Source organism: Sinocyclocheilus rhinocerous, unplaced genomic scaffold, assembly GCF_001515625.1.
Source record: "Sinocyclocheilus rhinocerous isolate Xijiao unplaced genomic scaffold, SAMN03320098_v1.1 scaffold1206, whole genome shotgun sequence".
Lineage (NCBI taxonomy): Eukaryota > Metazoa > Chordata > Actinopteri > Cypriniformes > Cyprinidae > Sinocyclocheilus > Sinocyclocheilus rhinocerous.
The window spans coordinates 162,380-177,383 of NW_015659931.1; the positions used below are offsets into that span (position 1 = coordinate 162,380).

The window sequence follows — 15,004 nt, forward strand, 5'->3', positions numbered from 1 at the left end:
TTAAGTACACGTTGTGTGTGTGTGTGTGTGTGTGTGTGTGTGTGTGAGGGGAACAGGGTCACATCACAGGAGAGTGAACTGTCTGTCAGAAATCATAGCACGTCAGCTGTCTTAACCGCGGCTTGTGTACTGCATCATCACTGTGTCTGTCACGCGACTCTGTTGCCCTTTCGGGCTTGAACTGATGGTAAAACTAACGACATTATTAACTGTCTTGATATTTACTTTGAAAGCTGACGCTCGTGATTATGGTAAGGGGCGTTACATTTCCGACGCGTGCTTGCAGTGTTCGGCCAATCACAATGCACTGGGTCAGCTGGCCAATCAGAGCAGACTGCGCTTGTCAAAGGAGGGGACTTTGTAGAAAACGAAGCGTTTGAGAGAGGCGGGGCATAGAGGACCTACAATAATGTACAGTATTTGAAAAATAATGTGTTTTTTGAACATTAAAGCATGTCAACATATTCTGTTACACCAAATACACAAAATAATGATCTTTAAAATAGCATCATATGACCCCTTTAATAAAATGCAGCTGTCGCTACTTAAAGGGACAGTTCACCCAAAAATTAATAGTGTCATCATTTTGTATGAGTTTCTTTTTTTCTGTTGATCATAATACATATTTTCAAGAATATTGGTAACCAAACCATTGGTAACCAACAGTTGACGGTAGCCATTGACTTACATAATATTTTTTTCATACTATGGAAGTCGCTGGCTTCTGGCAACTTGTCTGGTTCCCAACATTTTTCATAATATCTTCTTTTATGTCTGACAGAAGAAAGAAAATCATACAGGTTTGGAACAACTTAAAGGCACAATATGTAATTTTCGCCGCTAGAGGGCGCGTATTCAAAATAAACAAATAGACAAAGGTGTAGTTTGATGAGGCAGTGACTGAGTGTGGAATCATGGGAGTTGTGGTCTTCATCCCCACAGCCGATGTTTTATCATACTAGATACGTTTGAAAGTTCTGTTATAATGCTACTCTGTGCGGTCGTCACCGGTCTATTAAAACACACACCATATAGTAAAGCTTCTTTGGTGTTTCCATGTTTTCTACAAAACAAAACCGGAAATCGAGGGGTTATGACGTCATTGGCAGGCGACACAATGACACTATGGACACGGTCCGTGTCACTAGTTAAAACTGCTTATTTCTCTGGATTTAAACATTCTTCGAAACATTTGGGATAATGTAAGTACACCAGTCAGCAAAATATATAACACTGTTCTAGTGGTTTTTGGATATTTTAATAAATCTTACATATTGTGCCTTTAAGGGTGAAAAAATGATGATAGAATTTTCATTTTCACTATACTTTTAAATGTTCCGTGCATTAATTTGGTTTCAAAATGCGGTTGTTACTTCTTTAAGTAAAGGAACTGTGAGTGTGTGTGTGGGGGGGGAATCATATTTAACTGCAGTGTGAACATGGCACATGAAACAAGACAAAACATAAACCACCAAGAATGTAAAATAGCAGATTTCTATAGCATCTAATACACTAAAATAACTTTTTTTTTGCATGAATAAACAAAGTGGTGCAAACTTACAGTGGTTTTCCAAACGTTCAGTACATGTCACAATAAGGCTGTTTGGAGATTTTTTTTTCTCTCTAGCCTTAGTGCTTTTTCTTTTCTTGGCTTCATTATCTTCTCTCTAAAGATAATTGTCACCGTGGGAATTCTTTTGCAATTCAAAAAAGTAACATTTACTATTATTATGTCTACGAAAATATTCTGTCTCATTTTTCTGCAAATGACTTTGTAGTGGAAATCTCAGAGGGAACTAATTTTACAGAACAAATCATCAATCACAAAATGAACATAGGTTATACACACACTTATTATGAGATGTTAACAATGTAAAGTTACAAATATAGAACTTTACGAAACAAAATGGATTCCCTTATGAGATAAAAAGTCAATTAAATTCCAACAAGAAAACAGAATAGGAATGTTGTCTTGGTTATTCCACTTTCTTGGGGCTATATTCTACTCTTCCCAGTAAAACTGTATTGCATTTCAAATCCCAAACTCTAAACGCTCTAAACAGGCATAGTCTTTCTTCCGAGGGCCTCAGAGCTGCAGATGCCTGGTAAGACAAAAGGAAGCACTGGATGTGAATCGAGATTACAGACCCAACTCTTGAAAAACTAAAGAACTGCAGGGGGGGAAACAGGGGTCCAACTACGGGGGAAAAAAAGTGATCTAGTGCTACGGGGTTCGAGGAGCGCCGATGGGAAACTGCGTCATGTTGCATTCATGATCGTGAATGTACGTAAACTTGAAAAACATTTCTAGTATTGCTGTTGCAGTCAGAGAGCTCGTGGATCTACTAATTTCTAATAAAGTTCCGCCAACATGTCCGTCCGGATGAGGAGATGTAGAAATGCTACAAGTGTCAAGTTTGGAGGTTTTGTGATAGAGAACCCTCTGATACGAGGGACCGAACCGTAAACATTCAGCGTAATGTATAAAATAGGGAAGCTTACAGAGGCGATTTCGGACCATGACGGAAGAGTTTGAGGAGGCTGGTTATACGGCAAATCCAAGGATTCCAGAAAGCGCTCATCGGTCAAGACGGCAAAAAAGGAAGGTGGAGGCTTACGGCTCTCCGAGAGGGCAATGCAGGCAAGGGCCGGGGTCGGGACTGGAGTGGGAAGTAGTCTTGCCCTGAGGGAGGCTACAAATCACAGTGAGAAGGCACGGGGCACTCGAGTTTATGGGGCGTGGGGTTGAAATGGGGCAGCAGGCGGGATTGGACAAGGGCCGTGCCCTGCTTCAAAATATGGTGGTCTCATACTTGGTGCTACTCGAAGGCCTGGAGGATTCCCGCGGATCGAAGAGCCAACTGGTGCTGCCCAGGGACTGCAGGTCCATTTCCGGCTCCAGAGGGTCGATCTGCCGGAGAAGTAGGAGCGATGAGTGAGACTGCAGGAGAGAATGGCAGCCAACGGAAACCCACATTTCACAAAAGTGAGGAGATGGCCGTTGAGGATGAACACCATGTAGGAGAATTCACCGTAGATATAGACAACAACACTGATATCAGGACCTGATGCTGGTTTGAACGTTCATACACAAACAGATGCTCATTCTAGCTGCTAGTTAACAGACAAACGTTCTTGCAAATGGATTCTTAAATTCAATTTGCACACAATCTTCATCTTGAAATCGCTAGTGTAGTGTCTTTTAAGAAGGTCGCCTGATACTGTCATTTCAAGTTGTTTCCAAAAAAGTGACGATCTTGAGTTTGATAATAAAAAGTGTAAATGTAAGATAGCTGTCTCCAATGTTGCTGACGCAACATTTTAAGTATTGCTTAAAACGCAATACTTTGTTTTTGAAAAGTCCTCTCAATGACATTGTTAGGCGACACAAACTTTTCGTTCCACTTTACTCTCTAATAATTTTAAAGACATTGCTCCAGGCATGGTAGACCCAATTGAAAAATTGTGTAGTGATCTGTGAAGTACATCTATAACTGAATAAATCTCCTGAAAACATGTCTGGGTCACATTTCACTCCAAAATCTCTTCAGAATGTAAATTTTGCATACATTAAAAATGAGCCTATGTTTAGAACCATTAGACTTTTGCACTGTGACATTTTTTCCAGGACAATTATGCACAAAATTACCATAATAATACATATGGATGTTTAATTTTTTACTGTATTATTGTAAGGATTAAGCAATATTAAATTCACTACAATGAAGTATAAATACTAAAATTAAAAATTAAAAACAAATAAAAAATGTAATTTAAATAATATAACAATTTAAATAATATATTGCCTACCTGTATCTATCATTATATATGTGTGTGTGTGTGTGTGTGTATGTATGTGCGTACACACATATATATTTTATGTATTTGTGTGTGTGTATATACAGTGGGTACGGAAAGTATTCAGACCCCCTTAAATTTTTCACGTTGTAATAGGCCTAATATTTTGCCATTTTTTCAACTCTTAATTGTCATCAAAGTGACACAATGCAAAACAATTGAATACAATCATTTAATAATCATTTTCTTCATGCAAAATATAATATCTTATTTCCTTTTGACTCTCGAGTGAAATATTACCTGGACAGGTATGTTCTTGACAGGTGAAATTTGCTTAAACCTTATTTTGCTGACATATTGAGAACATCCTCAGGCCAAAGCAAGAATTTGCCAATGACACAACATATCTTCATCCTTGAATTCTGTACATGACTGCAACCTTTAAATACTCTTGAATTTAAACGATTTTACTTGTACCACATTTTAAAGTTGTGACCTGTTGCTAGTGTCAACCAAAAATGTATATGAGGGGGGGATAAAATAGGTGGATAACAGTGAAAACTGGAAACATAACAGGAAAATTAGTAAAGTGAATAAGTGGCAGGGAAGAGAAAGCCAGAGATGTAGCAGGAAGAAGAGTGCTGGAGAATGTGAGGAAGAGAGAGAGAGAAAGAGAGAGCAGAACCTGAACTCCAGGGCTGATAGAGGGCAGTGGGAGGTAGGAGGGGCGGTGGGCGGAGCACGTGTGACAGTAACAGCAGCGGCATTCAAGCACAGGTGCACCCTGGGAAGGAGGACCGGGCAGAAGCACAGAGACACAGATTACAGGCTTACCTCAACAAAATAAAGTAATATAAGACATGAAAAATATAACGGGACTGGAGGTGACACCTGTTCCATGTGGGTCATTTCTATAACGTAAAAATACATTTTTACCACGCCATCATATATGTCTAAATAACATAAAAAATGTTAAAGATGGAAATCACGTGATCTTTTATCACAATTGAACATGGTGAATGTTAAATGGTTTCACTACCTTGGTTTTAGCTGATGTTTTTTCATCCTGCACTTATAACATAAAAAAAAAAACATTCTTCATTTCTTTTCCCTTTTTTAATCAATATGTTTTCTTGGGAATAAAATTTGCTTTTTTATATTAGCTGTGTCTCACTCTAAAACATTCAATCCAGTTTGATAACATTACAGAAATTCGTATAGAATATCAACATTTCAAAATCAGAACTTTTAATCTCAAAATTAACTTAAAATTGAGCAAAATGAATCTTTCCCTCTTGTTGACACTGTAATATAAGCTAACTATCAGTCCCTTGATCAACAACGGATAACTTTAGCTCTTAATTTCCTTCATGTTTATTGTCTTGCAATTCTGCAAATAATCTAATCATATTTAAGAAAGCCTGTGCTTGACCAAAACATATCTTTGAACAGCTGCTATATCCTTTTATAGAAGCCTTAAAGTTCAGAAGGTACTGCAGAATAGAAATGACCCAAGGATTAACACTAAAATTTAGCTACTCAAAATCAATCCCACATTGAACCAGGCACAAATAACAATGAAGCGTGTGCTGTGATTTTATTGTGTCAAAAATGACTCAAAATACCCAAATGTAATATAGACGTTTTTTAGAGTAGAAGTCATATTTAAACTGACATAAATACAAATGAAGCTGCAAAGGAAGCTGTGTAACTGAGAACATATAAACTCCAGAAAATAATGCTTGTGAAAACAATCTCCAACCAAGGACCTTAAGACATTTAGGAAAAACCTTAAAGGGTTAGTTCACCCAAAAATTTAAATTAGCCCATGAATTACTCACCCTCAAGGCATCCTACGTGTATATGACTTTCTTCTTTAAGACGAATCCAGTCGAAGTTAAATTAAAAATTGACTTTGATCTTCCAAGCTGTTTAATGGCAGTCAGAAAACTGCAAATCAGTTGTACCTCTATACTTCACAGCCATTAAATATGACATTTACTCTGACTGAAGTCTATCGATTCTGTCTATTTTTTTAATATTTTAGTTTAGGTTTCAAGTTTTATGGACAGCATCTGTGACAAGCTGTCGATTAACACACAGAATAATTTTGACTCATCCCACAGTTTGTATAAGAAAGCAAAAATCATGTTTACAGTGATGCACTCAAAATGGAGGAAGATATATTGCAATAAACTTGAAAATACACAAGGTTTCTAAAGTAAAAAAAAAAGACTTTAACATTAGTTACATGAGACTAACAAGCCTTTAATGTACCAGTAAGCTGCATTTTATTTTATTTTTTTACATATTTCTGCATTTAAAGTCTGTAGACATCCATTGTAAGTGCAATACTGTAAATACTGTTTTCTGAGGCAAACAAAAATATGTGAACAATATATTCATGATACTATGTTATCAGATAACATGTGCTGAAGTCATACTCACGGTGGAGCGGCGGGTGCTATTGCGGGACTGCGAGGTGGGCCTTTTGGTCTTGGGTTCTATGTTTTCGGAGGCTGGACCAGCATATGAACTGTGACGATGGGCCTTCTGTGCCTGGAGAGCCATCTGATACGCCACCTCAAACGCCTGTCCCAGCGTAAGGATGATCTCATAGGTCTGTGTCTATATGGGGAACAGCCATTAGCTGAGTCATTAAATAATTACACAATATGGGATTTCACTCTCAGTAAGGCCATGAAAAGTGGCAGAGAAAACTATACTGGACCTGACAGTCAAACCGCAACCTGTAAGTGTTACTAATTTTCACATGTGAAGAGGACAGCCAATCACAACAGAGCTCATTTACATAAAGCAGTACACTGTTTAATTTAAAGGGTAAGAGTAATGGGGGAAAACATTTTAATTAAATTGTTATATTTATCAAAATTAAAATCCTACGTAGATTCAATTCAGTGTCCGAAAAAAATTAATTAATAACAAAATAAATTATTAAATTAATATCCTGTGTAGATTCAATTCAGTATTTCAGAAAAACATTTAGTTAAATATTAAAAATTAATATCCTGTGTAGATTCAAATCAATACTTCAGAAACAAATTGAATTTACCATTCATATTTATATTTTTTATTTTAGCAGCTTGCAAGTGAGAAATATTAATAAAACATCTATCTATCTATCTATAAATAATAAAATTAATATAAGACAAAAAATACATTTAATTAAATAATCAATGAAAATGTAATTACATTTTGGTGAAAAACACCTTGACACCTTAATATTATAAATTAAATTAGAGAAACAAACATTTCGTTTGCTTGTAAATTTTGATTTATACTTTAGACTGTATTATTAGCTCAATAACTAGACTCAATATGAAAGTAAACAGGGTTAATTTTGTTTTCATATTGACTTTAATAAACCTATTCTCTTTTAATCCTGATTGGTTCCCCTATAAAAGAGCAGATAAAAATAAGGTTGCAAAAATTCAGGGAATTTTTAAAACTGGAAACATTCCATTGGAATTAACAGGAATTAATGGGAATAAACTGGGAATTTGCACAATTGCAGGTTAGCCTATAACAGGGAACTTAAATGTAAACGTTGCAGCGTAATCTCGGTTAAACAACAAGACTTTATGTAAATTCAGTTTTCAAAATTTCTACTCTGCACATTCCTCAATCACATGCAAACAGCACACTACTTAGCCCAAGGACTGCATCCATTCAAGTGAGTTTTGATATTACATGGTGGGTAAATATATTTGATCTATGGTATTAAAGTTTCACTAGCAAATACCAAAATGTGTTTATACAGTAGCTTGCTAGCCAGTAAATCAGATATGCTAAATATAAACTAGTTAGCACTATTTCATTAACAATTTATAAGGGCTAGGTATCATGTGCTAGCTAGCTCAAGCTGTGATGCTCTTTCTTCTACCTTCTGCTAGCCAGATTTCTGTTATCATACAGAAGTACAGTACTGGACACATTCATATTTTTAAAGTTTTTTGAAAGAAGTCTCTTATGCTAATCAAGCCTGCATTAATTTGACCCAAAATACAAAACAGTAATATTGTGAAATATTATTACAATTTAAAATAATGGTTTTCTGTTTTAATATATTATATTTATTTAATATATGTATTTCTGTGATGCAAAGCAGAATTTTCAGCATCATCACTCCAGTTTTCAGTATCACATGATCCTTCAGAAATCATTCTAATATGCTGATTTATTATCAATTTTGGAAAGAGTTTTTTGAAATTAGATTTTTTTTTTTTATATATATAAACTGTGATACTTTTTTTCAGGATTCTTTGATGGATAAAACATTTAAAAATAACAGCATTTATTTAAAACAGACATCTTTTTTTAACAATACACTATCGTTCAAAAGTTGAGGTCAGTAGTTTTTTTAGTAGAAATTTTAGTCAGTAGAAATTAATACTTTAATCAGCAAGGATGTGTTAAATTGATAACAAGTGATAGTATAGACATATATAGTTAGAAAAGATTTCTATTTTGAATAAATGCTGATCTTTTTTTAAGTTTTTATTCATCAACGCACACATGCTTTTGTGTTGCTCAATAATATAATTTATTAAAGTTCTACTTACAATTAAATCAAAGTCAGAAATGTCATTTAAAAAAAAAAATTATTAGTTTGCATGCATGTCAGCTTATGACCATATTGTTTATATTTATGTTTGTATATGATACAGCTTATTTAAATTTCTCCAAATTTTCAATTAATTCCCATAAATTCCCACTTGGAATATTTCCAAAATTCCCCAGATTAAGTTCCCATGGAAAGTTTCCAGAAATTTTCCACACCCATTTGCAACCCTAGATAAAAATAACACCCACCACTTCTACTGTAGTGAAAACATGGCAGAAGTGATAACCAGATTTCAGATCTTTTGTGATGTATGCAAATGTGCAAAGGTCATCCGGATCCTGGGCTGCGCAAGAGATGTTCTGGATCTCATGCTCTGCAACCATCGCCTGCAAAAGTACAAAAATACTGAGCGAGTCCATCACAATTTTCAAACATCCGCAAAAAACATGAGCACTTCACTAATGCATAACCATAGGGCTATGTAACCATTTATAACCATAATCTATCATTCATGTCTGTGCCACAAATAGTGCAGGATGGGTCACTGTCGTACAAATCTCTAACTCTGATAGTGATGGGTTAGCAGACACCACTAATAATGAGAAACAGTTTAACTCTCCTAGTTTAACATGGTGAACCCATGTTAACTTTAGTTACAGTATGTATTGGCAGTTGCTCTTACCTTGGTGGCTGCGTCAACAAACTTGACTCCTTTGTAGGTGATATTCAGTATTATGACGGGACCTTTCCGGTGATCCTTTGATTTCTGGTAAACATTAGAAGGCAAGAATGTATTTAAAAAATGATTAATGGACCAAAGCAGACTCACAAAACTGTGCACAAAACGTAACAAAAATGTAAGACATTATATAATAGCATATTGACTAATATATCTGTATATGTACCCTTATTCTAGCGCAGGCCTCCTGTGTAGATTCAATTCCTCGTAGGTCTCGGATGATCACAGACCCTAAATACTGGAAAAGGAAGAATGGAAAAATATATAGTTCAGTCATGAAACTCTAGATGGCGTATTCTGATGGGTTGTTAACGTAACTGATGATATTCAGAGAGTTAAACGACTTGGCACAAGCTGATTGGTTCATGCTGCATATGCAGCCAATGAGCTTACTGCCTTGCATTTATATGGCTGGCTAGCATTCACTTGAGATTCCTGCAGCGCGCTTTCAGAGTTCTCTGAAACCCTCCACCTTCCCCAGCTCCACCTGTATAGATCTGCTACGGGGTTATTTTATATGCTATTTGTGCAGCAGCAGCATGTCTTAAATACTCACGGCACCGTATCGCCGAATGCATAGGCAGTAGCAAGTTCCTGTACTTGCTTGCAGCAGAAACAGCAATAATCTACAACTACAGCAATAACCAACAGCAGCAGCAATTCAGCAGCAGCGTAGCAGATCTGTTCCGCCAAGACCAAATACATTAACATTGTCATATCTATCACCATGCTAAAATGTACAGAGAGTTGTCATGATTTAAATATATTTAGTCAGAAATGTACATTTATTCACTCAGCAGATGTTTTTTTAATAAATTGAAATTTTATGAAATATTATTACAATTTAAAATAACATGTTTCTATTTTTAAAAAATTGTCAAATGTAATTTATGCAAAGCTGAATTTTCATCATCATTACTCCAGTCTTCAGTGTCACAGATAAATCATTCTAATATGTGGATTTGCTGGTCAAGAAAGATTTCTGATTATTATCAATGTTGTAAACAGTTGTCCTGCTTTATATTTTTGTGGAAAACAAAATGAATAGAAAGTTCAAAAGAACAGCATTTAATTGAAATTAATCTATAAATCTATCATTATTAATATATCTATCGCTATTATGCTACATAATACTTCCTCTCTCAGTTTCATCCCAAAATAACAATGACGTTGAAAAGAGCACTTTAATTTTTAATGTGGTGCTCATTAATGGATCTTTTATTATTTAAATCTAGACTCTGGTTTTGATCTTGATGACCTGAGCCGTACTGGTTAGTGCACACACTGTGGTGCTCACACAGGCACTGTGAGTCTGAAGCCAGCTCGAGTCATTTCCTGATCCACCATCATTTCCTGACCTCTCTCTACTATCCTCTGGCAAATTCAATTTTGCTGAAACAGACCATCCAAGATGTAGATGAGTTTGTTTCTTAATGGAAACAGATTTGGAGAAATGTAGAATTACATCACTCGCTGACCAACGGATCCTCTGCAGTGAATGGGTGCCGTCAGAATGAGAGTCCACACAGCTGATAAAAACATCACAATAATCCACAAGTAATCCATACCACTCCAGTACATCAATCAATGCCTTAAAAAGCAAAATAGCTGTGTGTTTGTAAGAAACAAATCCATCATTAAGACTGTTTAACCTTAAACTGTTGTTTGCGGCTAAAATTTGTGTCCTCTATCCATAATATTGCATTCTCCAGTGAAAAAGTCATCTCATCTGAATCAGGAGAGAAATATGCACAGATCAAGCACTGTTTACAAGCCAAAACAGCTCTAAACAAATGTGTGTGTGAATTTTGATTTGAAAGGACAACAGGGGATGGACGTTTTACTGGATGAAGTGTTATTATGGACTATGGCCAGAAGAGACTGTTTGAAGTTAAAACACCTTAATGATGGATTTGTTGATTACAAACATGCAGCTTTTTACTTCATAAGACATTAATTGAAGGACGAGTGGTGTGAATTACTTGTGATGTTTTTTCAGCTGTTTGGACTCTCCTTCTGACGGCACCCATTCACTGCAGGGGATCCACTGGTGAGCAACTGATGGAATGCTAAATTCTCAAAATCTGTTCCCATGAAGAAACAAACCCATCTACACCTTAGATGGTCAGAGTGTGTGTAAATTTTCAGCAAATTATGATTTATGGGTGAACGATTCCTTTTGAAATACTGTATCTTTATTTTGTTAAATCAGATTTCAGCTTTTTTGATAAAAACACAAACATGAAAATAATATTTGACTTTGATAGGTTTTGGGTGTATGAGAGCAACTGAAGAAAGTTACTATCATACCAACCCTTTGTTAAAAGCTTGGAATCCATTCCTATCAGAAAAAATGGCATTTGTCTATAAATCTATTGTGAAGTGTATAAACTGACAAATCCTCATAGAAAAGACTTACTCTGGCCTCATAAACGCAGGACTCGGTGATAAGTTTCTCAGGGTGGTGGTGCCAGGTGGACACTGTGGTATATGTGGCAGAGTGGCTGGAAGGGCGAACACTTAGACGCGAATGTCGATCTGCATGACGGTCCTAATGTAAAACAACAAGTGCAATCTGAGTCACATCAAATTAAAAAAAGAAAAAAAGATACACTGTATATTTATATTCAAAGTGGAGTTATATTTAATGGTATTTTGCAGCATTTTACTATTGTTCCTCCATAAATTTAAAAGCATAATGAGTTTAAATTATTGAAAAATTGCCTTATTTAAAAGCGGTATGAATTATTCATGTTCTGTGGTGTTCAGACGTGTTACTGTGCCCCGTGGTGACAGACATCAGCATTCAAACATGTACAAGAATGAATTCTTCACAAAGACCTCATAAGCATTTTAACTAATTTGTTAGAGAGCATGTGGAAACATAAATAGTAAATATTACTAAATATGTTTCATGAAAAAAAATCACTTTTAGTATTAAAACTAGATCTGAACTGAAATCTTCATTTCATTTAACAGAAATAAGCTTCTTCAAAGAAAAACAGTTTTTACAGATTTTTTGTTAAAAATTAACAATAAAAATATATTAAATAATAAGCAAACCATAATTTTAGTTTTCTGTTATTTAGGTCCAAAAATGTCACATTTAAAATGTCCACGCTCCCAAGTACAACATTTTTTTTCACTATTCACTACACAAAAATTCACTATTATTTTTTAATAATTACTTTAATATTTAATTTTTTTATTACCTTAATTTCTAAGAATTACAATTGCATCAGTGTTTGTTAAGAATCAGGGTTATTAAATTAAAACCATAAAAAATTGTTTTTTAATTTAAATAAAATAAATGTAAACTGAAATAATATAAAATATTTAAAAAACATTTCATTTAAGCTAGTTGCCAAGGCAATATTTCTCATTTTAATATAGTTTATCTTGATGTACTAAAACAAATAAAACTAAAATGGAAAAAATATGAAAAAAACAAACAAACATAAAAAGCCCCAAAAACTACTAAAAATAACAAAAACACAACAAAATTACTAAAACTTTATCTAAAATTAAAATGAACAATCTAAAAAAACTGATTCAAAATATTAATAAAAACTATGCATTTTTATTTATTATGTAATGTAGAACTACACGGTTTGCAACATTTCTCACAGGAAGACTCCAATGTGATTCATTACTTGAAGGAGTCATTATAATCACAGTGATCTTAGTCACAGAGGTGCTTACATGTGAGCGTGATCTTTCACCGAAGGAGCGAAGGGAGATACTGCCATCCTGATCCAATGCTCGGCTCTTTCTGCCTGATTCTCCCAACGGAAGCAACATATCCATGGAGCGACTGGTGTACGGGTCCATATAACTGAGCGGTGACGTATTTTGAGACAACAGGTCCTGAATCTGATACACATTAGCAAGGTAAAGCATATTTATTGTTATATCTGAATATCATGTATTGACATTTTAAATCCATTTTGGGCCTTAAAGGCAGAGTAAGTGATTTCTGGTAGCCAATGTTGATATTTGAAATCACCAAAACAAACACGCCCCTACCCCAAAAGGGTATTGCCCCTATTTTGATAGCTCCGCCCCACATATACGTACGCAACCCAGGCAACGATTAGTTCTGTGAAACAAAGCAAAACCAATATTGACGTTTTCCTCTTTTGTTTTTTATCCGCCATCTCTATCTTTCTGTCGCTCGGCTCGGCTAATGTCCGTCCCATGCACTGAAAGCTCTCTCCTCCACATCACGAGTAGACACGCCCCTTATTGCTGATTGGCTACAAGTTTGTTTTGCTATTCGGCCCGAATCAGTTTTCTAAAGTGTTTTTGAAAAATCACATACCCTGCCTTTAATGATGCTAAATTGTGTCTATTACCTTGAGCTGGGAAAAGCGGTTGGATTTTGAAGGTGCTTCCTCATACGGTCGCTCTGCTATTGAGGCTATGATTCTTTTTCTGTGACCAAGAAGGCCAATTTTCAACACCTGCATAGAGAAAAAAGAACTGTCAGTGTATCAGACCACACAAAAGCTTACACACCAGCATGAAAAGCACATTTACATTAACAATTTCGAGCTCCCACAGGTTCTTAACGCAGTCCAAGGTGCGGTAGCCGCTAGACAGGAAGTTGTGCAGATACTCTCCAAGACCCAGAGTTTCCAGCCATGAGGACAGAGAGGTGCTGCCGTCACACCCCAGAGCTTTCACCTAAAGGAGGAGAAAAACACAGTCTCAAAATAAATTGCATAGTGTAGGAAATATAATTCACTCTGAGAAGCCAGGAGAGACATTTGGACACTTAAGTAACACTTTAAATGTCAGAATGTGATTGCATTAGATGACAAAATATCAAACCAAGTGCAAACAAAATCTTTTTTCACAACTAACTTCACTTTCTGAGATATATTTGCAATGACTTTTAACCATCCAGTCCCAAGGTCATTTTAAGTGGAAGTGGATGAAATGTGTGCTTGAAAAGTGTGCTATCTTTTTAAAAATAAATGCCACTTGGTTTCCCACTTGGTGTCCAAATACTATTTAGGGACTGAAACGCGCTACCTTTGGGAGGTTTTTTGCTGCATGAAGGATTTTCTTTCTGTGGCCTGGGTCGGTGATGCCAATTTCCTGAAGGTTCCCATCTTCCATCACGTTACTCCCCTGAACGTATGCACATTCACATTAGCTTCTGCTTTACAAGAACAATCAAGTGTTGCATAAAAGTGACAGCATGTGTAGTTTGCTGCAACACTTTCAGGTACATCTAGTACTTGTGAACATCAGACACTTAGTCAGCGCATTGCAAGAATATTCAAACCAGTAACCAATTACCTCTTATGAATTTACACACATATACATATAAAATATGTATCCATCTAGCTATCTATATGCAATTATATATATATATAGTGCTGTCAAATTGATTAATCACAATTAATTGGATCCAAAACAAAAGTTTGTTTACATAATATGTGTGTACTGTGTATATTTATACGTACTGTATATGTAAATGCACACACATACATGTATAGGCCTATATTTAAGAAATATTTACATCTATTTAATATTTGAGCTGTTTTGCTTTGTAGTTTACTTAGATAGTCCTGCAATGTGATAAATTAAATGTTTTAAATGAACAAATATTCCATGTAGTCTAAGACCATCAAAATGCAGAATTTGTAGAAAAATACTGTTTGAAATATTTTTAAATGGCTTATAGCATGTCAAAATGCAAGGAAATGCTTGAAATGTCATGTACCCTTTTATTTTGAAGCACTGAAATGATACTTTAATTTTGAAAATAAACTTTTATTAGGGAATTATTTAGTTTAAATTATAAACTGTTTTTTTATTATAGCAATTAAATATTACAGAATTAAAAAACACATTATACATTGAATCTACAT

The 15,004-nt window shown here is 35.2% G+C and overlaps 1 protein-coding gene across 1 annotated transcript in view; it reads right to left on the bottom strand.

Annotated features, from left to right (window-relative positions):
* Nucleotides 1–1,640: 1,640 nt before the first annotated feature.
* anks1ab (ankyrin repeat and sterile alpha motif domain containing 1Ab) overlaps nucleotides 1,641–15,004 on the bottom strand; it is a 26,925-nt gene continuing 13,561 nt past the window's right edge. The window contains exons 4-14 of the mRNA XM_016533514.1: nucleotides 14,160–14,258; nucleotides 13,662–13,808; nucleotides 13,478–13,585; nucleotides 12,825–12,995; nucleotides 11,542–11,673; nucleotides 9,289–9,360; nucleotides 9,066–9,149; nucleotides 8,632–8,769; nucleotides 6,247–6,426; nucleotides 4,484–4,582; nucleotides 1,641–2,911 (exon numbers count right to left, since the gene is read on the bottom strand). Of these exons, the coding sequence (XP_016389000.1) occupies nucleotides 2,792–2,911; nucleotides 4,484–4,582; nucleotides 6,247–6,426; nucleotides 8,632–8,769; nucleotides 9,066–9,149; nucleotides 9,289–9,360; nucleotides 11,542–11,673; nucleotides 12,825–12,995; nucleotides 13,478–13,585; nucleotides 13,662–13,808; nucleotides 14,160–14,258 (1,350 nt within the window). The 3' untranslated portion in view covers nucleotides 1,641–2,791. The remainder of the gene's footprint in view (nucleotides 2,912–4,483; nucleotides 4,583–6,246; nucleotides 6,427–8,631; nucleotides 8,770–9,065; nucleotides 9,150–9,288; nucleotides 9,361–11,541; nucleotides 11,674–12,824; nucleotides 12,996–13,477; nucleotides 13,586–13,661; nucleotides 13,809–14,159; nucleotides 14,259–15,004) is intronic.